Source organism: Ranitomeya variabilis, chromosome 1, assembly GCF_051348905.1.
Source record: "Ranitomeya variabilis isolate aRanVar5 chromosome 1, aRanVar5.hap1, whole genome shotgun sequence".
Taxonomy (NCBI): domain Eukaryota; kingdom Metazoa; phylum Chordata; class Amphibia; order Anura; family Dendrobatidae; genus Ranitomeya; species Ranitomeya variabilis.
The window spans coordinates 816,080,209-816,103,915 of NC_135232.1; the positions used below are offsets into that span (position 1 = coordinate 816,080,209).

Genomic DNA, 23,707 nt, shown 5'->3' on the forward strand with positions numbered 1-23,707 from the left:
CTCCTGGGTGTGCCACCTCTCTCCCTCTCATTCAGTGGGCCATAGAAAGCCTTTTTTTTTTTTGGTTTTTTTAATATTATTTGGTTTCTAAAGTCTCCCTGAAAAAAACAAAAAAAACATAAAAAACAGTGGGAGAGTAATATTGCCCTTTCAGCTTGTGCGCCAGTCTTGACTCCTGGTTGTGCCACCTCTCTCTCTCTAATTGTGGGCCATAGAAAGCCTTTTTTTTTTTTTTTTTTAATATTATTTGGTTTCTAAAGTCTCCCTGAGAAAAAAAAATAAATAAATTAGGTGGGAGATTAATATTGACATTAGTGCTTGAGTGACAGTCCTGCGTGTGTGTCATCTCTGTGATTTTGTGCCACAGAAAACAGAGTGTGTAACATTGTGCCTGATTTTCCTTGTGGTCTCACCAACCTGTTAAGGGATATTGAAATCATACTGAAGTTATAGCTCACCGTGTAAGTTGTTTGATAGCAACAAATAAAGTTACTTTGGTTAAGATTTTAAAACAATGAGGAAGTCTGGTGCAAGAGGTCGTCGTGGGCGTTCATTGTCAGCTGGTAATGATGGTAGTGGTAGTGGAGCATCAGGTGGTCGTGGGGATAAAAATATTCCACCTAAGTCTGGAGCTGTGGAGCCAGTTTCGTCGTCAGGCTACACAAGGCCTCGAACGCTCTCTTTTCTGGGAGTAGGAAAACCGCTTTTAAAGGCGGAGCAGCAACAGCAAGTTTTGGCTTACATTGCAGACTCAGCCTCTAGCTCTTTTGCCTCCTCTTCCGAAACTGGTAAATGTAAAAGCAGCGCGTCGCTTGTGGATGTTCACGGTCAGGGACAAGTCGCTTCCTTGTCCTCCTCAGCAAAAACTACAACAAGAGAGAAGGATGCAGCAGGCGACACAACGGGTCACTCCATGGAGCTCTTTACACATACCGTCCCTGGCTTAGAAAGTGAAACATTTAACAGGCCATGCCCATTACAAGTATATTCTGACATGGAGTGCACTGATGCACAGCCACAGCCAGAGTACTATGCTGCTCCTTTGACTCAGACCACCACATTGCCCTCTCAGGGTACAGATCCACAATCAGACCCTGATGAGACTATGTTGCCCCGCCACGAACGCTATACCACCGACCGACACAGTGACACAGACGAAGTTGCACACGAGCTCGAAGAGGAGGTAATAGATGACCCAGTTATTGACCCCGATTGGCAGCCATTGGGGGAACAGGGTGCAGGCGGCAGTAGTTCAGAAGCGGAGGTGGAGGAGGGGCCGCAGCAGGCATCAACATCGCAACAGGTTCCATCTGCCGGGCCCGTATCTGGACCAAAACGCGTGTCAAAGCCAAAACCTGTTGGAGCACAGCGTTGCCATCCGGTTAAAGCTCAGTCTGCAATCCCTGAAAAGGGATCAGAGTCTAGGAAGAGTGCAGTCTGGCATTTTTTTAAACAACATCCAACTGATCAGCGCAAAGTCATCTGTCAAAAATGTTCAACTAGCTTAAGCAGAGGTCAGAATCTGAAAAGTCTAAATACTAGTTGCATGCATAGACACTTAACCACCATGCATTCTCAAGCCTGGACTAACTACCAAACGTCCCTCAAGGTTGTAGCACCCTCGGCCAATGAAGCTAGTCAGCAACGCAACATCCCTTCCGTCACTGTAAGGCCACCATTTTCCGCACCACCGGCAGTATCTGTGCAGGTTTCTTTGCCAGCCAAAAGCAGTCAGGGTCAGGGAATCACCAGTTTTGTAGGAGGAAATATTGCATGTAGGGCACCGGCGGAAACAATACCGTCTCCAACCGTCTCTCAGTCTGCCATGTCCACCGGCACACCCGAAAGTTCCACGATCTACAGCTCTCCAGTCCAGCTCACCCTACATGAGACTCTGGTTAGAAAAAGGAAGTACTTATCCTCGCATCCGCGTACACAGGGTTTTAACGCCCACATAGCTAGACTAATCTCGTTAGAGATGATGCCCTACCGGTTAGTTGAAAGCGAAGCTTTCAAAGCCCTGATGGAGTACGCTGAACCACGATACGAGCTACCCAGTCGACACTTTTTTTCCAGAAAAGCCATCCCAGCCCTGCACCAGCATGTTAAACAGCGCATCGTCCATGCACTCAGGCAATCTGTGAGTACAAAGGTGCACCTGACTACAGATGCATGGACCAGTAGGCATGGCCAGGGACGTTATGTGTCCATCACGGCACACTGGGTGAATGTGGTGGATGCAGGGTCCACAGGCGACATCAATTTAGGGACAGTTGTGCCTAGCCCACGGTCTAGGAAACAGTTGGCTGTAGGCGTTCGCACCCCCTCCTCCTCCTCCTCGTCCTCCTGCAGAAGCTACAGCTCTTCCACAGAACGCAGTCGGCCAACCACTCCATCGGCAGATGACACTGTTGCACACCAGTTGTCCCATTATGGGCCAGCTACTGCCAAGCGTCAGCAGGCTGTATTGGCTATGAAGTGTTTGGGCGACAACAGACACACCGCGGAAGTTCTGTCCGAGTTCTTGCAACAAGAAACGCAGTCGTGGCTGGGCACAGTAGATCTTGAGGCAGGCAAGGTAGTGAGTGATAACGGAAGGAATTTCATGGCTGCCATCTCCCTTTCCCAACTGAAACACATTCCTTGCCTGGCTCACACCTTAAACCTGGTGGTGCAGTGCTTATTGAAAACTTATCCTGGGTTCTCCGACCTGCTCCTCAAAGTGCGTGCACTTTGCTCACATATCCGACGTTCGCCTGTACACGCCAGCCGTATGCAAACCTATCAGCGGTCTTTGAACCTTCCCCAGCATCGCCTAATCATAGACGTTGCAACAAGGTGGAACTCAACACTGCACATGCTTCAGAGACTGTGCGAACAGAGGCGTGCTGTTATTTATTTGTGGGAGGATACACGGGCAGGCAGTAGGATGGCAGACATGGAGTTGTCAGGTGTGCAGTGGTCGAAGATACAAGACATGTGTCAAGTCCTTCAGTGTTTTGAGGAATGCACACGGCTGGTTAGTGCAGACAACGCCGTAATAAGCATGAGCATCCCCCTAATGCGTCTGCTGATGCAAAGTTTGACGCACATAAAGGAGCAGGCGTCTGCACCAGAGGAAGAGGGAAGCCTTGATGACAGTCAGCCATTGTCTGGTCAGGGCAGTGTACAGGACGAGGTAGCGGGCGAAGAGGAGGTGGAGGACGAGGAGGATGATGGGGATGAGTATATTTTTAATGCGGAAACTTTCACGGGGGCACAGGAAATTGGTTGCGTGTCACGGCCGGGTTCTGGTTTTTTGAGGGACACAAGTGACGTAGATTTGCCTGCAACTGCCCCTCAACCAATCACAACCGGAGATTTGACAACTGGAACTTTGGCCCACATGGCGGATTATGCCTTACGTATCCTAAAAAGGGACACACGCATTACGAAAATGATGAACGATGACGATTACTGGTTGGCCTGCCTCCTTGATCCACGCTATAAAGGCAAATTGCAAAATATTATGCCACATGAGAACTTGGAACTAATATTAGCAACCAAACAATCAACTCTTGTTGACCGTTTGCTTCAGGCATTCCCAGCACACAGCGCACGTGATCGTTCTCACACGAGCTCCAGGGGGCAGCAGACTAGGAGTGTTAGGGGTGCACACATCAGAAGTGGCGTTGGACAGAGGGGTTTTCTGACCAGGTTGTGGAGTGATTTTGCTATGACCGCAGACAGGACAGGTACTGCTGCATCAATTGAAAGTGACAGGAGACAACATTTGTCCAGTATGGTTACTAACTATTTTTCATCCCTTATCGATGTTCTCCCTCAACCGTCATTCCCATTTGATTACTGGGCCTCCAAATTAGACACCTGGCCAGAATTGGCAGAATATGCATTGCAGGAGCTTGCTTGCCCGGCAGCAAGTGTCCTATCAGAAAGAGTATTCAGTGCTGCAGGGTCAATATTAACCGAAAAAAGGACTCGTCTGGCTACCCAAAATGTTGACGATCTAACATTCATTAAAATGAACCACAACTGGATTTCAAAATCTTTTGCCCCACCTTGCCCGGCCGACACCTAGCTTTCCTATGAAAAGCTCTTGCCTGTGAATTACTTTTCTAATGTCTAATTTGCTGCTGCAGATTGTACAGCATACGACATGTTTACACCTCCCTAAATGGCCAAACTCCCCACACGGGGCCGTGGTATCGCGACTTGGCGCAAGCACCCGTGAGACTGCTGTTTGTCTGAAGAGGTGGGTGTGCTCGCTTTTGGTTGACGGCATTGCTACTGGGTCCCTCATAGTACAATGTAGTGTCTCTGGCGGTGGTGGTGCGCACCCAACGTCAGACACACCGTTGTAACATGAGTGGCCCTGGGGCGGTCCCGCCGGCCTCAAGAGAGTTCCCCCCTACCCCAGCTCAAACTGGGCTCTACTACGTGCAAAATTATGTCGCACAGCTCCACCAATCTTTAGTCTATTCGCTGACATCATTCAATGTCTGGCACTGACAATACAAATTTGTAGACATCTATGATGCAACTTAAAGTAGTCTGTGTCTGTGTCCTATATTGGCACCATTAAATAGTTACTGCCAAATTACTATGTCAGAAACACAGCAGATGAGCCCACCCCTGTACCTAAGTATGCCATCTTTTTTTTTGTTTTGGTTGTTTTGCGAGACATTAACATCTATTTATATTTTGGGAGTACTGGGACAGACACTCCTTGCACTACTCCTCCACTCAGCACCAAGCTGCCTGCCCGTGTATCCATGTAACCGCTGTAAAACTGCCATGAGCCTATTGTTTGTTATTTTAGGCCTTTGATAGCCTGTCTGCGGTCCCTACTCCTCCACTGACCACCAAGCTGCCTGCCCGTGTATCCATGTAACCGCTGTAAAACTGCCATGAGCCTATTGTTTGTTATTTTAGGCCTTTGAAGCCTTTCTGCGCTCCCTCCTTCCACTAGTCCTCCACTGACCAGACCACTGCTGCCCGTGTACCCCTGGAACCAATTTTAAAGTGCCTACAGCCAGCCCATTTTATTGTGTTAGGCCTTCGAAGCCTGTCTGCGGTCCATACTTCCACTAGTCCTCCACTGACCAGACCACTGCTGCCCGTGTACCCCTGGAACCAATTTTAAAGTGCCTACAGCCAGCCCATTTTATTGTGTTAGGCCTTCGAAGCCTGTCTGCGGTCCATACTTCCACTAGGCCTCCACTGACCAGACCACTGCTGCCCGTGTACCCCTGGAACCAATTTTAAAGTGCCTACAGCCAGCCCATTTTATTGTGTTAGGCCTTCGAAGCCTGTCTGCGGTCCATACTTCCACTAGGCCTCCACTGACCAGACCACTGCTGCCCGTGTACCCCTGGAACCAATTTTAAAGTGCCTACAGCCAGCCCATTTTATTGTGTTAGGCCTTCGAAGCCTGTCTGCGGTCCATACTTCCACTAGGCCTCCACTGACCAGACCACTGCTGCCCGTGTACCCCTGGAACCAATTTTAAAGTGCCTACAGCCAGCCCATTTTATTGTGTTAGGCCTTCGAAGCCTGTCTGCGGTCCATACTTCCACTAGTCCTCCACTGACCAGACCACTGCTGCCCGTGTACCCCTGGAACCAATTTTAAAGTGCCTACAGCCAGCCCATTTTATTGTGTTAGGCCTTCGAAGCCTGTCTGCGGTCCATACTTCCACTAGGCCTCCACTGACCAGACCACTGCTGCCCGTGTACCCCTGGAACCAATTTTAAAGTGCCTACAGCCAGCCCATTTTATTGTGTTAGGCCTTCGAAGCCTGTCTGCGGTCCATACTTCCACTAGGCCTCCACTGACCAGACCACTGCTGCCCGTGTACCCCTGGAACCAATTTTAAAGTGCCTACAGCCAGCCCATTTTATTGTGTTAGGCCTTCGAAGCCTGTCTGCGGTCCATACTTTAAATACTCCTCCACTCACCACCAAGCTGCCTGCCCGTGTATCCATGTAACCGCTGTAAAACTGCCATGAGCCTATTGTTTGTTATGTTAGGCCTTTGATAGCCTGTCTGCGGTCCCTACTTTAAATACTCCTCCACTCACCACCACCAAGCTGCCTGCCCGTGTATCCATGTAACCGCTGTGAAACTGCCATGAGCCTATTGTTTTTTTATGTTAGGCCTTTGATAGCCTGTCTGCGGTCCCTACTTTAAATACTCCTCCACTCACCACCACCAAGCTGCCTGCCCGTGTATCCATGTAACCGCTGTAAAACTGCCATGAGCCTATTGTTTGTTATTTTAGGCCTTTGAAGCCTTTCTGCGCTCCCTCCTTCCACTAGTCCTCCACTGACCAGACCACTGCTGCCCGTGTACCCCTGGAACCAATTTTAAAGTGCCTACAGCCAGCCCATTTTATTGTGTTAGGCCTTCGAAGCCTGTCTGCGGTCCATACTTCCACTAGGCCTCCACTGACCAGACCACTGCTGCCCGTGTACCCCTGGAACCAATTTTAAAGTGCCTACAGCCAGCCCATTTTATTGTGTTAGGCCTTCGAAGCCTGTCTGCGGTCCATACTTTAAATACTCCTCCACTCACCACCAAGCTGCCTGCCCGTGTATCCATGTAACCGCTGTAAAACTGCCATGAGCCTATTGTTTGTTATGTTAGGCCTTTGATAGCCTGTCTGCGGTCCCTACTTTAAATACTCCTCCACTCACCACCACCAAGCTGCCTGCCCGTGTATCCATGTAACCGCTGTGAAACTGCCATGAGCCTATTGTTTTTTTATGTTAGGCCTTTGATAGCCTGTCTGCGGTCCCTACTTTAAATACTCCTCCACTCACCACCACCAAGCTGCCTGCCCGTGTATCCATGTAACCGCTGTAAAACTGCCATGAGCCTATTGTTTGTTATTTTAGGCCTTTGAAGCCTTTCTGCGCTCCCTCCTTCCACTAGTCCTCCACTGACCAGACCACTGCTGCCCGTGTACCCCTGGAACCAATTTTAAAGTGCCTACAGCCAGCCCATTTTATTGTGTTAGGCCTTCGAAGCCTGTCTGCGGTCCATACTTCCACTAGGCCTCCACTGACCAGACCACTGCTGCCCGTGTACCCCTGGAACCAATTTTAAAGTGCCTACAGCCAGCCCATTTTATTGTGTTAGGCCTTCGAAGCCTGTCTGCGGTCCATACTTTAAATACTCCTCCACTCACCACCAAGCTGCCTGCCCGTGTATCCATGTAACCGCTGTAAAACTGCCATGAGCCTATTGTTTGTTATGTTAGGCCTTTGATAGCCTGTCTGCGGTCCCTACTTTAAATACTCCTCCACTCACCACCACCAAGCTGCCTGCCCGTGTATCCATGTAACCGCTGTGAAACTGCCATGAGCCTATTGTTTTTTTATGTTAGGCCTTTGATAGCCTGTCTGCGGTCCCTACTTTAAATACTCCTCCACTCACCACCACCAAGCTGCCTGCCCGTGTATCCATGTAACCGCTGTAAAACTGCCATGAGCCTATTGTTTGTTATTTTAGGCCTTTGAAGCCTTTCTGCGCTCCCTCCTTCCACTAGTCCTCCACTGACCAGACCACTGCTGCCCGTGTACCCCTGGAACCAATTTTAAAGTGCCTACAGCCAGCCCATTTTATTGTGTTAGGCCTTCGAAGCCTGTCTGCGGTCCATACTTCCACTAGGCCTCCACTGACCAGACCACTGCTGCCCGTGTACCCCTGGAACCAATTTTAAAGTGCCTACAGCCAGCCCATTTTATTGTGTTAGGCCTTCGAAGCCTGTCTGCGGTCCATACTTTAAATACTCCTCCACTCACCACCAAGCTGCCTGCCCGTGTATCCATGTAACCGCTGTAAAACTGCCATGAGCCTATTGTTTGTTATGTTAGGCCTTTGATAGCCTGTCTGCGGTCCCTACTTTAAATACTCCTCCACTCACCACCACCAAGCTGCCTGCCCGTGTATCCATGTAACCGCTGTAAAACTGCCATGAGCCTATTGTTTGTTATGTTAGGCCTTTGATAGCCTGTCTGCGGTCCTTACTTTAAATACTCCTCCACTCACCACCTAGCTGCCTGTGTATCCATGTAACCGATGTAAAACTGCCATGACTGCCTACTGTTTGTTATTTTAGGCCTTTGATAGCCTGTCTGCGGCCCCTACTTGCAATACTCCTCCACTGACCACAATGCTGCCTGGAGTGCCTGCCTGTGTATCCATGTAACCGATGTAAAACTGCCATGACTGCCTACTGTTTGTTATTTTAGGCCTTTGATAGCCTGTCTGCGGCCCCTACTTGCAATACTCCTCCACTGAGCACAATGCTGCCTGGAGTGCCTGCCTGTGTATCCATGTAACCGATGTAAAACTGCCATGACTGCCTACTGTTTGTTATTTTAGGCCTTTGATAGCCTGTCTGCAGCCCCTACTTGCAATACTCCTCCACTGACCACACCAATGCTGCCCGTGTACCCCTGGAACCTATTTAAAAGTTCATAGAGCCTAGTTATATATTTTATTTACTATTAATAAGGCCATGATGGACTACGCTGTACCACGCTACAAGCTAACCAGTCGACACTTCTTTTGCGAGAAAAGCCATCCCAACCCTCCACCAGCATGTAGAAGACCGCATTGTCCATGCACTCTGGCAATCTGTGAGTACAAAGGTGCACCTGACAACAGACGCATGGACCTGTAGGCATGGCCACGGAAGATTACGTGTCCATTACGGCGCAATGGGTTAATGTGGTGGATGCATGGTCCACAGGGGACAGCCTACTAAGTCTGTCTGCAGTCCCTAATTCAAATTGTCCTCCACTGTCTAAATCGGAACTTCCACCTTCTGGCTTTCGGCCTATAGTATCAGAAATTAAACTGCATTTGGCCTTCAACTTTGGTTAGGGCCTACTAACGGCTTCTGCCCCTCCCTGGTGTTGCCCTCAACTAAATAAAGCTGAGCTTCAACCTTCCGGCTCTCATTAAGTGGTTTTTAAAAAAAAATGGTGGTTAGGGCCTACTAACGGCTTCTGCCCCTCCCTGGTGTTGTCCTCAACTAAATAAAGCTGAGCTTCAACCTTCCGGCTCTCATTATGTGGTTTAAAAAAAAAAAATGGTGGTTAGGGCCTACTAACGGCTTCTGCCCCTCCCTGGTGTTGTCCTCAACTAAATAAAGCTGAGCTTCAACCTTCCGGCTCTCATTAAGTGGTTTTAAAAAAAAAATGGTGGTTAGGGCCTACTAACGGCTTCTGCCCCTCCCTGGTGTTGTCCTCAACTAAATAAAGCTGAGCTTCAACCTTCCGGCTCTCATTAAGTGGTTTTAAAAAAAAAAAAAATGGTGGTTAGGGCCTACTAACGGCTTCTGCCCCTCCCTGGTGTTGTCCTCAACTAAATAAAGCTGAGCTTCAACCTTCCGGCTCTCATTATGTGGTTTTAAAAAAAAAAATGGTGGTTAGGGCCTACTAACGGCTTCTGCCCCTCCCTGGTGTTGTCCTCAACTAAATAAAGCTGAGCTTCAACCTTCCGGCTCTCATTAAGTGGTTTTTAAAAAAAAATGGTGGTTAGGGCCTACTAACGGCTTCTGCCCCTCCCTGGTGTTGTCCTCAACTAAATAAAGCTGAGCTTCAACCTTCCGGCTCTCATTAAGTGGTTTTAAAAAAAAAAAAAATGGTGGTTAGGGCCTACTAACGGCTTCTGCCCCTCCCTGGTGTTGTCCTCAACTAAATAAAGCTGAGCTTCAACCTTCCGGCTCTCATTATGTGGTTTAAAAAAAAAAAATGGTGGTTAGGGCCTACTAACGGCTTCTGCCCCTCCCTGGTGTTGTCCTCAACTAAATAAAGCTGAGCTTCAACCTTCCGGCTCTCATTAAGTGGTTTTAAAAAAAAAATGGTGGTTAGGGCCTACTAACGGCTTCTGCCCCTCCCTGGTGTTGTCCTCAACTAAATAAAGCTGAGCTTCAACCTTCCGGCTCTCATTAAGTGGTTTTAAAAAAAAAAAAAATGGTGGTTAGGGCCTACTAACGGCTTCTGCCCCTCCCTGGTGTTGTCCTCAACTAAATAAAGCTGAGCTTCAACCTTCCGGCTCTCATTAAGTGGTTTTAAAAAAAAAATGGTGGTTAGGGCCTACTAACGGCTTCTGCCCCTCCCTGGTGTTGTCCTCAACTAAATAAAGCTGAGCTTCAACCTTCCGGCTCTCATTAAGTGGTTTTAAAAAAAAAAAAAATGGTGGTTAGGGCCTACTAACGGCTTCTGCCCCTCCCTGGTGTTGTCCTCAACTAAATAAAGCTGAGCTTCAACCTTCCGGCTCTCATTAAGTGGTTTTTAAAAAAAAATGGTGGTTAGGGCCTACTAACGGCTTCTGCCCCTCCCTGGTGTTGTCCTCAACTAAATAAAGCTGAGCTTCAACCTTCCGGCTCTCATTAAGTGGTTTTAAAAAAAAAAAAAATGGTGGTTAGGGCCTACTAACGGCTTCTGCCCCTCCCTGGTGTTGTCCTCAACTAAATAAAGCTGAGCTTCAACCTTCCGGCTCTCATTATGTGGTTTAAAAAAAAAAAATGGTGGTTAGGGCCTACTAACGGCTTCTGCCCCTCCCTGGTGTTGTCCTCAACTAAATAAAGCTGAGCTTCAACCTTCCGGCTCTCATTAAGTGGTTTTAAAAAAAAAATGGTGGTTAGGGCCTACTAACGGCTTCTGCCCCTCCCTGGTGTTGTCCTCAACTAAATAAAGCTGAGCTTCAACCTTCCGGCTCTCATTAAGTGGTTTTAAAAAAAAAAAAAATGGTGGTTAGGGCCTACTAACGGCTTCTGCCCCTCCCTGGTGTTGTCCTCAACTAAATAAAGCTGAGCTTCAACCTTCCGGCTCTCATTAAGTGGTTTTAAAAAAAAAATGGTGGTTAGGGCCTACTAACGGCTTCTGCCCCTCCCTGGTGTTGTCCTCAACTAAATAAAGCTGAGCTTCAACCTTCCGGCTCTCATTAAGTGGTTTTAAAAAAAAAAAAAATGGTGGTTAGGGCCTACTAACGGCTTCTGCCCCTCCCTGGTGTTGCCCTCAACTAAATAAAGCTGAGCTTCAACCTTCTGCTCCAAATTACCATTTTAAAAAATGCAATAGGCTTTTCCGGCCTACTAAAGGTGTCTGCCCCTCCCTGGTGTTGTCCTCAACTGAACAAAGCTGAGCTTCCACATTCTGGCTTTCGCCCTATACTATCAGATATTAAACTGCATTTGGCCTACTAGTGTGGTTAGGCCCTTGAAACAGTGTCTGCTGCTCTTGGGTTTGCTACTCCACTGAACAAAGCAATGCCGCCTGTTTAGTCCTGTTACCAATTTTGAACTGCATGTAGCCTACTTTATTCTTTGGCCCTATATCTGTTTCCTCCTCATCCTGCCCATTGCCCAGCCACTGCTAAATGAGTCTGCTGGTACATTGACCTAGACCACTACATTCCCCTTGTACTCTACACAGCCAGAATCTGTCCCTGCTGAAAGTAAGGTTCCCCTTCCCGCATGTTATACCACCTTACACAGGGACAAAGAGGAAGGTGCAGATGAAAGTGCAGGTTCCTTCATCAGGTGGGGGGGCATACTCGTTGGCGACGTCACTGGCACAGGGCCCCTCAGAGTACGCAAAAGTGTCGCTGCTGGTGGGAGGCGCCCCCGCCATGCAAACACACCGCCGTACTTTGAGGGGCCCTGTGCCAGTGGCAATGCGAACGAGTGGGCCCCCCCTGCTTGCTCAGGATCACAGCACTTGCAACTTTTAAATACTTACCTTTCCCTGCAACACCGCCGTGACGTAGTCCGCATTTCCTGGGCCCACGAAAAACTTGAGCCAGCCCTACTCCCCCCACAACTTTCCCCCAATTCCCTATGCCCAACTATTATTATACAGTTAATTAAGATTGGCAAGCTTCAGAAACAAGAATGGATGTTTTTGGCATTAAAATGGGCACTGTAGGTGTTTTCCTGGCCTCCACTCACTGCCGACTATGCTTCCCCATTGACTTGCATTGGGTTTCGTGTTTCGGTCGATCCCCGACTTTTAGCGATAATCGGCCGACTGCACTCGACTCGACTCTGGACAAAATCGGGTTTCCCAAAACCCTACTCGATCTTAAAAAAATGAAAGTCGCTCAACCCTAGTCAGGATGTGACTCAGAAGCTTATATTCAGAATATCAAGGCGAATTGCAGAAGTCTTGAAAAATAAGGGTCAACACTGTAAATAATAAATCTTTGCCTGAACTTGATTTATTTGTCAACAAATGGTTTGAAACTTATGAAATGCTTATAATTGTACTTCAGTAGCCATTGAAATATCCAACTAAACGATTAAAAGACACTGAAACAGCAAACTTTGTAAAAATCAAAGTTTGGGTCAGTCTCAAAACTTTTGCCCATATGGCTTTGCTGTACTACTACATCTGCATGTTATTTATGAGTCTGGGTTGCAATTAAAATAAAATAAAAATAGATGTAGAATTTCTGGATTACTTTTATACCATGAATGGTTTCCTCGTCTTGTATAATGGGCATTTTGACTAAGTCATATGATATCACACAAGGATTATTATACTACAGGGACTGAAGAAAAGCAGTGATGCTCAAATCTCTGAGTAATTGCCATGACTGAAATAAATGAACATACCACACCCTGTTGGACAACTTTGTGGCGTGCGTATTCCACAAAACCTTGACTATAGACCAATTAAAGCTGTATGGCTGGAGGTAAAAATATCGATAAAGGCAGAAATAATAATCCTTTTAACCCATACAGCGAAAGGTATATTCATTACTAATTGCCTTGTGATTTGTGCAACCTGCCACTTTATTCCCTGAGCAGCACTAGCTGCTAATGAGGCTGTAGGTCACACAGCAATCCATATGGGGAGCACTTAGACTAGAGCACGTCATGCACATGCAAACATATTGTTGTGTGTATAATAAAGCCATGTATTAAGAATTCATCTGTGCATTCAATTCATTTACACTAGATTATAGGAAAACGGATTCCCAACAACAGGTATATACTGTATAACAAAATGTATGCACACCAAAATGTCAAAAAGGAACTATTTGTTAAATATAAAGAATAGAAAAAAATTTGTCACAATTTTGTGTGTATTATCTTCTGCAATTTAGGGAGGTATAATTTATTTCTACTCAGAATTGATATTGCGCATGCCTTCAAGGTCCTTGTATGATTTGGTATTGAGTGGTACTGGTCTATCACATTATTCATGTGACTGTTGTTTCATACTATGTCTGCTTTTACTTGTTTTTAAACTCCCATTCTTTAGCTTTGTTTTTTAATAAATGTTTGCTTTTCTTTATTTTTTAAGAAAGATCTCCTTTTTGGTATGCATACAATTTGTTGTATATGCCTCTTGTTAAGTATATGTTTCCAACTTCATATCCATCCATCTATATATTGTCTGAAAGATTTCAGTCCCTATATTTATAGGACATACATAAGCAAGACATTCAGCTCATATTAATTTGAGGCTATGCTTGAACATATGAACCTACTACGTGCTTCCTACGTACAGTTCTCTGGGATCCTGGACTTGTTATATTTTCTATAAATTGATGGATAATATTCATCAAGTTCCTGCATGGAGTCTAGTTACTAGTGACATACCGTTCCAGCATTTGTAACTAAAATCTGCCATGAAGAAGTATTCTTTTGCATTGACTGCATCTGTGAATGTAAGAAAATGTTACATTTGTGCAGCATGTTCAGTTGCTTGCCATATTACAGTGGTAAGGAGTCTGAGTGCTGCCATATAGAGTATACAGAAGTAGTTTTGCCTTATGCTTTAGCCAGACTGGATCCCTCCTCTAAATCCCACACCCTACCTGCTCCCCTACTACACATAAATATAGAGTAGAATTCATGTATGCACCTGACTCTCTCCAGAAAAATCAGTGTTGGGCATCAGATTCATTTGTGGCCATTCAAAATCCCTACTGCGCACAAACGATAACATGACGATAGGCGTTCACTCCCCTAAGACCTATGTCATCACTCTGCCCACGCTCATTCATTGGCTGAAAAAATGGCGCTAAACGCGTCATACGAAACGCGACTTTAGCGCCAAGATCGCGTACCGCATGGCCGACCCCGCACAGGGATCGGGTCGGGTTTCATGAGACGCCGACTTTGCCAAAAGTCGGCGACTTATGAAAATGCACGACCCGTTTCGCTCAACCCTAGTGGCCATCACTCCATCCTTATTAAGCTGGAATGGATCAAAAAGAAAACAACCACCCAAGATGAGTGAAGTCCAAACACAGGTAGAAAGGTGGCCACTTTTACGAAGGGAAGGATACTTATGATGACAGCTACAATGCTGGCGGCAACTAAAGCAGAAGAGATGAAGGGTGTCTGTACACAAAGGTGCACCTTCCATGCAAATACAATTTTGCAAATTGACTGAAAGGCTCTTACTTGCCCCCACTACCCATAACTAGTATTGAACCAATTTACTCCTTTATATGTGAACAGCAGGCACTTCAACTTCTTTATGCTTTTTTTACTGTTATGATCAAGATATATATGTTGGATTCTGATTCTGTGATTCCAATGATATTGTCAATGCCATACAACTAAGTCTAATTGGAAAATATGAAAAGTGGTAGTCACAAGACTATATCCAGAAAAACTGCACTGACATAATATAGAACAAGTTTGAAAAACTATAGGCTTATGTTTGAGGAAAAGGGAAAAAATTCAAAAGTCATCATTGGTGACTTGTTGTAGAAGTGTGGCACAAAGCATCTTTTGAGTCATTTTTACAATACAGGTTTAAAGGCTGAGTCACACATAACGATATCGTTAACGATATCGTTGCAACGTCATGCTTTTGGTGACGTAAGCAACGATCCCGCTAACGATCTCGTTATGTGTGACAGCGACCAACGATCAGGCCCCTGCTGGGAGATCGTTGGTCGATGGGAATGATCAGGACCTTTTTTTGGTCGCTGATCACCCGCTGTCATCGCTGGATCAGCGTGTGTGACGCCGATCCAGCGATGTGTTCACTTGTAACCAGAGTAAATATCGGGTTACTAAGTGCAGGGCCGCGCTTAGTAACCCGATATTTACCCTGGTTACCATTGTAAAAGTTAAAAAAAAAACACTACATACGCACATTCTGAAGTCTATCACGTCCCCCGGCGTCCACAGGGTTGACTGTGTCAGCACCGGCTGTAAAGCAGAGCACAGCGGTGACATCACCGCTGTTACTGCCGGCGCTGACACATTCAGTGCAGGGAAGCTCTCGGCAGCAGCGCGTGCATTACCAGCGCTCCTGCCGAAAGCAGTTTTAACCCTGTGGACGCCGGGGGACGTGACAGACATCAGAATGTGAGTATGTACTGTTTTTTTTTTAACTTTTACAATGGTAACCAGGGTAAATATCGGGTTACTAAGCGCGGCCCTGCACTTAGTAACCCGATGTTTACCCTGGTTACCCGGGTGCTGCAGGGGGACTTCGGCATCGTTGAAGACAGTTTCAACGATGCCGAAGTCGTTCCCCTGATCGTTGGTCGCTGGAGAGAGCTGTCTGTGTGACAGCTCCCCAGCGACCACACAACGACTTACCAACGATCACGGCCAGGTTGTATTGCTGGTCGTGATCGTTGGTAAGTCGTTTAGTGTAACGGTACCTTATCTTGATGAATAGAAATGAAAAGGAACCTGTCAGTAGACTCACATTGGTCTAATGAATGAAATAGTGACTTGGGTGCTTGCCACAAAGTTCTTACTTTAATCCGAAATGCATTGTTTTAAAAAAAGGTGGGCTCAATAAACAGTGTCAGTTGGGTGGCTCTCTTATCTTCTCCCTGCTCTACATGTTTTTATTAAAAGATTTCTAACTATTTGTTTATATGTAAAAACCTGTCAATGAAGCCAATCCGTTCAGGGAGAATTCAGAGGAGCATGTCATTATGTCAAACACACAACTGGTAGTGTCATGGCTGTCACTATCAGAGTTAAGTGGACATAATCATCATGACAGATGACTACATAGATAAAGCTTACCTTGCATCTTTTCTAACACGAGCCTTTTCAATTGAAAATTCTGGTGCATTACTTTGGTCATATGTTCTTGTGGTGGGTTCAGCAGAGACTCCTTCTTTGGCACCTTTTCGTTTGCTATTATTGAAAAACCCTGATAGTGTCTTAAATGGCGATGTCTGTAAAGCCCTTGAAGGTGATATATGGCGCTTTGTAGTTGGCGAAGCTGTCAACATTTTAATAGCTGGTGTTATGGAGTTGCCACTATGAGAGCTGATCACGTCCTGCAGCTTGTTTAGTTGGACACACTTGCTTTGAAGCTCCTCTGTGATTTCTGCAATGACTTGAGTCTGTTTGGTAAACTTTTCCTGCAATTCGTAAACCATGTGTTCTTTCTTTACCAGCTCCTCATCTTTCATTTTTAGTTGTCTTTCCAGTTCCCATACTTTTCCTTTCGTAGGGTCGATATTACAGAGTTTGCTGCAGGAGCTAACAGAAAGGTTCACCAGTTGTCCATCTGGCTGCCTCAGTGGCTTGGATTTCATGGAGCCATTTCCCATTTCCCTTGATACCCTAAACAAAGACCACAAAATGTATTAATCAATTTTCCCAAGCCAGTGGTATGACAGCAAACTGTGCTTTAAGCATTTTTCTTCCAGTTAAAATTAAGGCATATTGATTTTCTCCTAATTCCTTAAGAGGTAAACATGATACTTGAACATAGTCATTTTCTCAATACTTATAATGTATTAATTTTACGTAGATACAGCAATCACAACTTCACATTTAAATGAACATAATTTATTTATTGTATTTTATTATTACTACAACTATTCGTATTACTATGTTAGCACACCACCACTCTGTGAAAGCCAAAATTATCACCAATTCAAAGTTTCTTCCACATAAAGGGAAGGTATACGGACAACGTTCAAGTATTTTGGCAATACAAAACAACTCCACAAATGTCTGATTCTGGTCTTTTATGAGTACAATTATAAGGAATACTTGGAGTTGGTTTAGCTGCAGTCACACCTAAATTGTTAGTTATTTTTATGGAGTATGGTTTTACACTTTATCGACTTTAGTGTCTTCCTACCATTGCTCTTTTTAACGGGTTAAAGTTATTAGCAACTGTTGCTTAGCCAAGCTAAAAAAAAAGTGATTGTGTGGGTTTTCCTCTGGGTACTCTATTACTGGGAATTAAGATTATGAGCACCACTAGTAACACTAAGGGATGACAATATATGTAAAACAGAAGAAGTAGCCAGCACACCAAAGTAGTCCGTAACTCTCCGGAGCTCGGATCGACGCCACTGATCGGGCGGGCAGATAAGCAAATATAAATGTAAATCTAGTTTCCAGTAGTACAATAGATCATGATTTGGTCATTATACCGTAATCTCTAGTTTTAGCCAACTGACTGTCAGTAATGGAACCACTTGCAATTCACTAAAACTAACATTTTGAAGTTTAAGTTAATTCCTAAATATTCTTTCAACAGCCTTTTTGCCAGCAACGTATCCGAAATATTCAGAACATATTTTACAGCTGCTGAACAGATTTGACTTCTATAATGGGAAATGTTTTGGCTGTTAATGATTTGTGGCTTTTGTGTGATGACGGCACTTCTATTTCATTGTAATAAATGATCCTCTTCCTTCCCTTCACAGTCTCATTTTTGGGTTATAATGCTTTAATGTATGAGTATATAACACACCTGGTGAGAGATTAGAGCAGCAATATAATCAATCTTTGTCCACCCGGCTTAGCTCATACATGCTTTTAAAGTGGGAAAATATTCCACTTGTGTATATCTTCCCATACTTTCTTCTTCAGGCAATTTGAAGTCATCATCTTATTCACAACGGTTTTCACAAAATAATGAATTAAATATTGCATATGTATTTTTTCCATACAGTAATTAATCAGTGTCTGAACAATTTTAAAGCAATTTTTCTATCACTTTATGGGAATAATCACAAAAATGCAACTTTTTCTGAAGAGATTGCTACGACAGGTACCGTATATTTGATCTGAAAGATGCTAAAAGAAATTAATGCACATGCTGTGGAAATCAATCCGTTAAAAGCATGGAAAGTTGAGATGATTGAATTTATCCACTGTGAATTGACTTTGATTTGAATTTGATGAAACTTGAAGGCCCTGTAGCAGTAGAACAATTTGAAATTCTATTAAAACAGATAGTTAAAAAAAATGTGACTTGTGCCTTTTCACACATTGCCAATGATTGATTCAGCCAGAAAGCAGCTTCATATGTAATCAAGCATGTTGGCCACATCAGATTCCTCATAAGGTCTTTCCACTATTAGATCACATGATTGAGCAAAGCCAATCAAGAGGAACTATCACAGAAACTATAAAAGATGAGGCAGGGAATACAGCTGCCAATTTAGGGTTTTAAAGCCTAGGAATAGACGGAATAGACCTAGGAATAGACGGTCAGAGCACATAGTTCACCATTAGTTTTCATACAGACATTCATATTTCACATACGTGTTCTGTCCATGGTTTTCACAGATCAAACACATGCTCTTTATAGTTGCTCATTATAGTCTATGGTTTATATGTTCAAGTTTTTTTGCATGTCATATATAATAATGAGTGGAAGTTTAGGTTCTGGTACCTGACCTGAACTTTATTCCAAAGTTCCGTTCGTGTACCAGAACCGAACCCAAATTAAACCAGAACCTGAACCCCATTGAAAACAATGGGGACCCAAACTTTTTGATGTGGAAAATTCTCTCTGTCTGCAATGGGCTTCCCCCGAAACTCTGAACATCTGGGAGAATTTTGTGTTCATTGTTTAGCTCCAGACAGTAACTGACCAGTACAAAACCCGAGCTTTTAACTTTGGGCTCGCTCATCTCTAGTGAGAGACAAAAATGGTTATCTGAAGGAGATCTTACAGATAGGGGCAGAACAGTCTAAAGCAGAGTGTAGTGTACTACTGCAGAACTTAGAAAATGGTAGTGGTAGTCTCAGTCTGTAAATAATAATATATGGAGATTCAAGTGATAAGGTGGTAAAATACATCACCTTAATGACACCAATATTTTTCATTCTTGACGCTCAAACAAGAAGGAAAATTTAGGTCTCTCAGTCCTAATTTGCCTAACCAAAGCTGTTCTGTCTGAGAAAGTATGATTCCTGGCTTGTGAGATGGACAAGGCATAAGCAACATCTTTTTGCATTTCTTTTTGTAAAGGTTTTTATTTATATACAGTTGAAACCAGACGTTTACATATAACACTGGTCAACAGCATTTTTGGTGCCAAAGATATTTCATCGAATTTAGGGTATTTTTGGGGTGCTGATTCTGAATATGTCATCAGTTTTGCCAGATTGGCTCAAGTTTTTGACATTTTTGGTATCTTATTTATAGCACTTGTTGGTAAATGCGACGCATCATCTCATTAATTTCTTTGGATTAGTACTTGAACTGAGCAGTTCTCAATATAGTTTTGTGTTAATTAGTGTTCTAAAAGTTTGTTCATAGCTTGATTTTTGCACTAACTTTATGTTGTTGTCTGTTTTCCAGTGAAAAGCATGAACTCATCAAGAAGAAGTTGTCTTAACGATCCAGACTCATTCTGTTACATTTGTGGTGAATACACACTGCCAAAACATAGAAGAAACATAACAGACTTCGTAAAAAAAGTGTATTTTGCCTATTTTGGGGTTATGCTTGGGGACCAAGACAAGTTTTGGGCACCACACATAGTGTGCAAAGCATGTATCGAATTATTACGAAAATGGAGCAAAGGACAAAGAAAAAGCTTCAAATTTGGTGTTCCAATGGTGTGGAGAGAGCCAAAAAATCATCATGATGACTGTTATTTATGGTAAACACAGGTACAGGCACATCTTCACAATGAGGGACAGGCCTTCTTGCAGATTCCATGTTACTCCCATTTTCGTTTCTTATGCTTATTGAATCCTTGCACTTGCACTGCACAGAAATAACAGTCATCATGATGATTTTTTGGCTCTCTCCACACCATTGGAACACCAAATTTGAAGCTTTTTCTTTGTCCTTTGCTCCATTTTCGTAATAATTCGATACATGCTTTGCACACTATGTGTGGTGCCCAAAACTTGTCTTGGTCCCCAAGCATAACCCCAAAATAGGCAAAATACACTTTTTTACGAAGTCTGTTATGTTTCTTCTATGTTTTGGCAGTGTGTATTCACCACAAATGTAACAGAATGAGTCTGGATCGTTAAGACAACTTCTTCTTGATGAGTTCATGCTTTTCACTGGAAAACAGACAACAACATAAAGTTAGTGCAAAAATCAAGCTATGAACAAACTTTTAGAACACTAATTAACACAAAACTACATTGAGAACTGCTCAGTTCAAGTACTAATCCAAAGAAATTAATGAGATGATGCGTCGCATTTACCAACAAGTGCTATAAATAAGATACCAAAAATGTCAAAAACTTGAGCCAATCTGGCAAAACTGATAGCATATTCAGAATCAGCACCCCAAAAATACCCCAAATTCATTAAAATATTTTGGACACCAGAAAAAAAATGTTTTTTTGTTGACCTGTGTAATATATAAAAAGACACATATGCATGTTTTTCTCAGATTAAACCTTTCCCATTTTAGGTCAATTAGGATTACCATAATTATTAGTATTTGCCAAATTCTGAAAATAATAATGAGAGAGAGAATGTTTTAAGGTATTTAAATTACCGTATATACTCGAGTATAAGCCGACCCCCTAAATTTGCCACAAAAAACTGGGAAAACTTAATGACTCGAGTATAAGCCTAGGGTGGGAAAAGCAACAGCTACTGGTAAATGTCAAAAGTAAAAATAGATACAAATAAAAGTAAAATTAATTGAGACATCAGTAGGTTAAGTGTTTTTGAATATCCATATTGAATCAGGAGCCCCATATAATGCTCCATAAAGTTTATGATGGCCCCATATGATGCTCCATATTAAAATATGCCCCATATAATCCTGCATAAAGGTTAATAATGGCCCCATAAGATGCTCCATAGACACATTTGCCCAATATAATGCTGCACAAATGTTGATTGTGGCCCCATAAGATGCTCCATAAAGATATTTGCCCCATATAGTGCTGCACAAACCTTGATTATGGACCCATAAGATGCTCCATACAGACACTTGCCCCATATAATGCTGCACAAATGTTATGGCCCCATACAGAGCTGCGCAAACGTTATGGCCACATACAGAGCTGCACAAACATTATGGCCCCATAAGATGTTCCATACAGACACTTGCCCCATTTGCTGTTGCTGCAAAAAAAAAAAAAATTACATACTTACCTCTCCATCGCTCAGGCCCCCGGCACATTCAATATTCACCTGCTCCTCGTTCTGACGCCGCTCCATCTTCAGCGTCTTCTGCACTGACGTTCAGGCAGAGGGCGCCCACTAACCACGTCACCGCACCCTCTGACCTGGTGTCACTGCAGAAGATGCTGAAGACACCCGCGGCGCCCGGAAAGAGGAGCAGGTGAATATCGTGCAGCGCTCCCCATACTCACCTGCTCCTGGCGCTGTGCAGTCCCTGCTTCCCCGGCGCTGCAGCTTGTTCCTGTACTGAGCGGTCACCGTAACCGCTCATTACAGTAATGAATATGTGGCTCCACCCCTATGGGAGGTGGAGCCGCATATTCACTACTGTAATGAGCGGTACCGTGTGACCGCTCACTACAAGAACAAGCTGGGGTGCCAGGGACCTGCAGGGACCGCGCCAGGAGCAGGTGAGTATAATTAGACAGCCCCCGCTCCCCCTCCTGCCGACCCCTGGGTATGACTCGAGTATAAGCCGAGAGGGGGACTTTCAGCCCAAAAAAGTGGGCTGAAAATCTCAGCTTATACTCGAGTATATACGGTACTTACTGAAAAGTCAAAAGTTTACATATATTTCATTAGTATTTGGTACCACTGCCCTTACACTCTATGACTTGGGTCAAACGTTTGAGATATCCTTCACAACCTTCTCACAATAGTTGGTCATAACTTGGGCCCATTCCTCCTGATAAAACTGGTGTAACTGATCCAGGTTTGTAGGTCACCTTGCTCGCATCTTTTCAGTTTTGCCCATAAATTTTCAATAGGATTCAGATCAGGGTTTTGTGATGGTCACTCCAAAACATTGAGTTTGTTATCCTTAAGCCACCTTGTTACCAATTTAGCAGTATACTTAGGGTTATTGTCCATTTGAAAGACCAGTATCTGCCCAAGCTTTAACTTCCTGGCTGATGTCTTGAGATGTTGCTTCAGTATTGCCACATAATCTTCTTTTCTCATGATGCCATCTATTTTGTGAAGTGCAGCAGTCCCTCCTGCAGCAAAATAACCCCACAACATGATGCTGCCACCCTCGTGTTTCACATTTGGGATGGTGTTCTTAGGCTTCCAAGCGTCTCCCTTTTTTCTCCAAATCTAACGATGGTCATTCTGCCCAAAAAGTTCAATTTTAGCTTCATCAGACCACAGAACATGTCTCTAAAAATTAAGATCTTTATTCCTGTATCCATCTACAAACATTAATCTGGCTTTTTCATGTTTCTTTTGGAGTAATGGCTTCTTCCTGGCAGAGTGGCCTTTCAGCCCATGTTGATACAGTATTCATTTCACTGTAGATATTGACACAATCTTACCAACTTCCACCATCATCTTCACAAGGTCTTTTGCTTTTGTCCTTGAGTTGATATACACATGTCAGACCAAAGCACGTTCATCTCTGGGACACAGAATCCGTTTCCTTCCTGAGCGGAGTGATCTTTGGACATCCCCATCTTGTTTGTACTTGTTTGTAATTGTCTGTACAGATGAACGAGGCACCTTCAGGTATCTTGAAATTGTACCCAAGGATGAGCCAATTCTCTTCCTGATATCTTGGCTGATTTCTTGAAACTTTCCCATGATGCTGCACAAAGAAGCAGTGCATTTCAGGTGTGCATTAAAATAAATTGTAAGGTGTGTCTCTAATTAACTCAGATGTTTCCAAAAGCATATCCGAAGCTTCCAAACACATGACATCATCATATGGGCAGTCCAGAAGTGTTTAAAGGCATGGTAGTCTTAGTGTATGTAAACTTGTGACTTTGCAGTAAATAATTTTAATTCCTTAAAACATTCTCTCTCTCATTGTTCTGACATTTGGTAAATACCTTATTTTTCGGAGTATAAGACACACTTTTTTCCTCCAAAAATGTGGAGGCAAATGGGAGGGTGTCTTAAAGTCTGGACTTCCATAATCCAGCTCTGGTGGGGAGGTGGGGGGGTGGCAGAGTAGCAGGTCACAGGAGGCTGGAGCCGGCTGCTGCGGCTAATTCCTGTGCCCGTTGCCAAAGAGATATGAATATTCACTCCATTCAACTCTCATGGGCTTGGAAAGGAGTGAATATTCATTTCTCTGAAATTGCAAGCACAGTGTTAGCCGCAACAGCCAGCCAGCGTCTTGCAGCTGCCAGGTGATAAAGTGTGCCGGCTACTTAAGGCAATGAATATTCACTGCATCCCACACCCATAGGCATGGAATGCAATGAATATTTCTTCCATTTAGTAGCGGCACACGTGAAAGCCCGGCAGCTGCCGGTATCCGGCGGCTGCGGCTGACGATGTGCTCGCCAAAGAGTAATGAATACTCACTGTGCTCAACGCACACAGTCCCGGCGTGG

The 23,707-nt window shown here is 44.2% G+C and overlaps 1 protein-coding gene across 1 annotated transcript in view; it reads right to left on the minus strand.

The window, feature by feature from the left end:
* PRKG2 (protein kinase cGMP-dependent 2) overlaps positions 1-16,566 on the minus strand; it is a 144,822-nt gene extending 128,256 nt beyond the window's left edge. Inside the window, exon 1 of the mRNA XM_077274603.1 lies at positions 16,031-16,566. Within this exon, the coding sequence (XP_077130718.1) occupies positions 16,031-16,566 (536 nt within the window). The remainder of the gene's footprint in view (positions 1-16,030) is intronic.
* Positions 16,567-23,707: the final 7,141 nt, after the last annotated feature.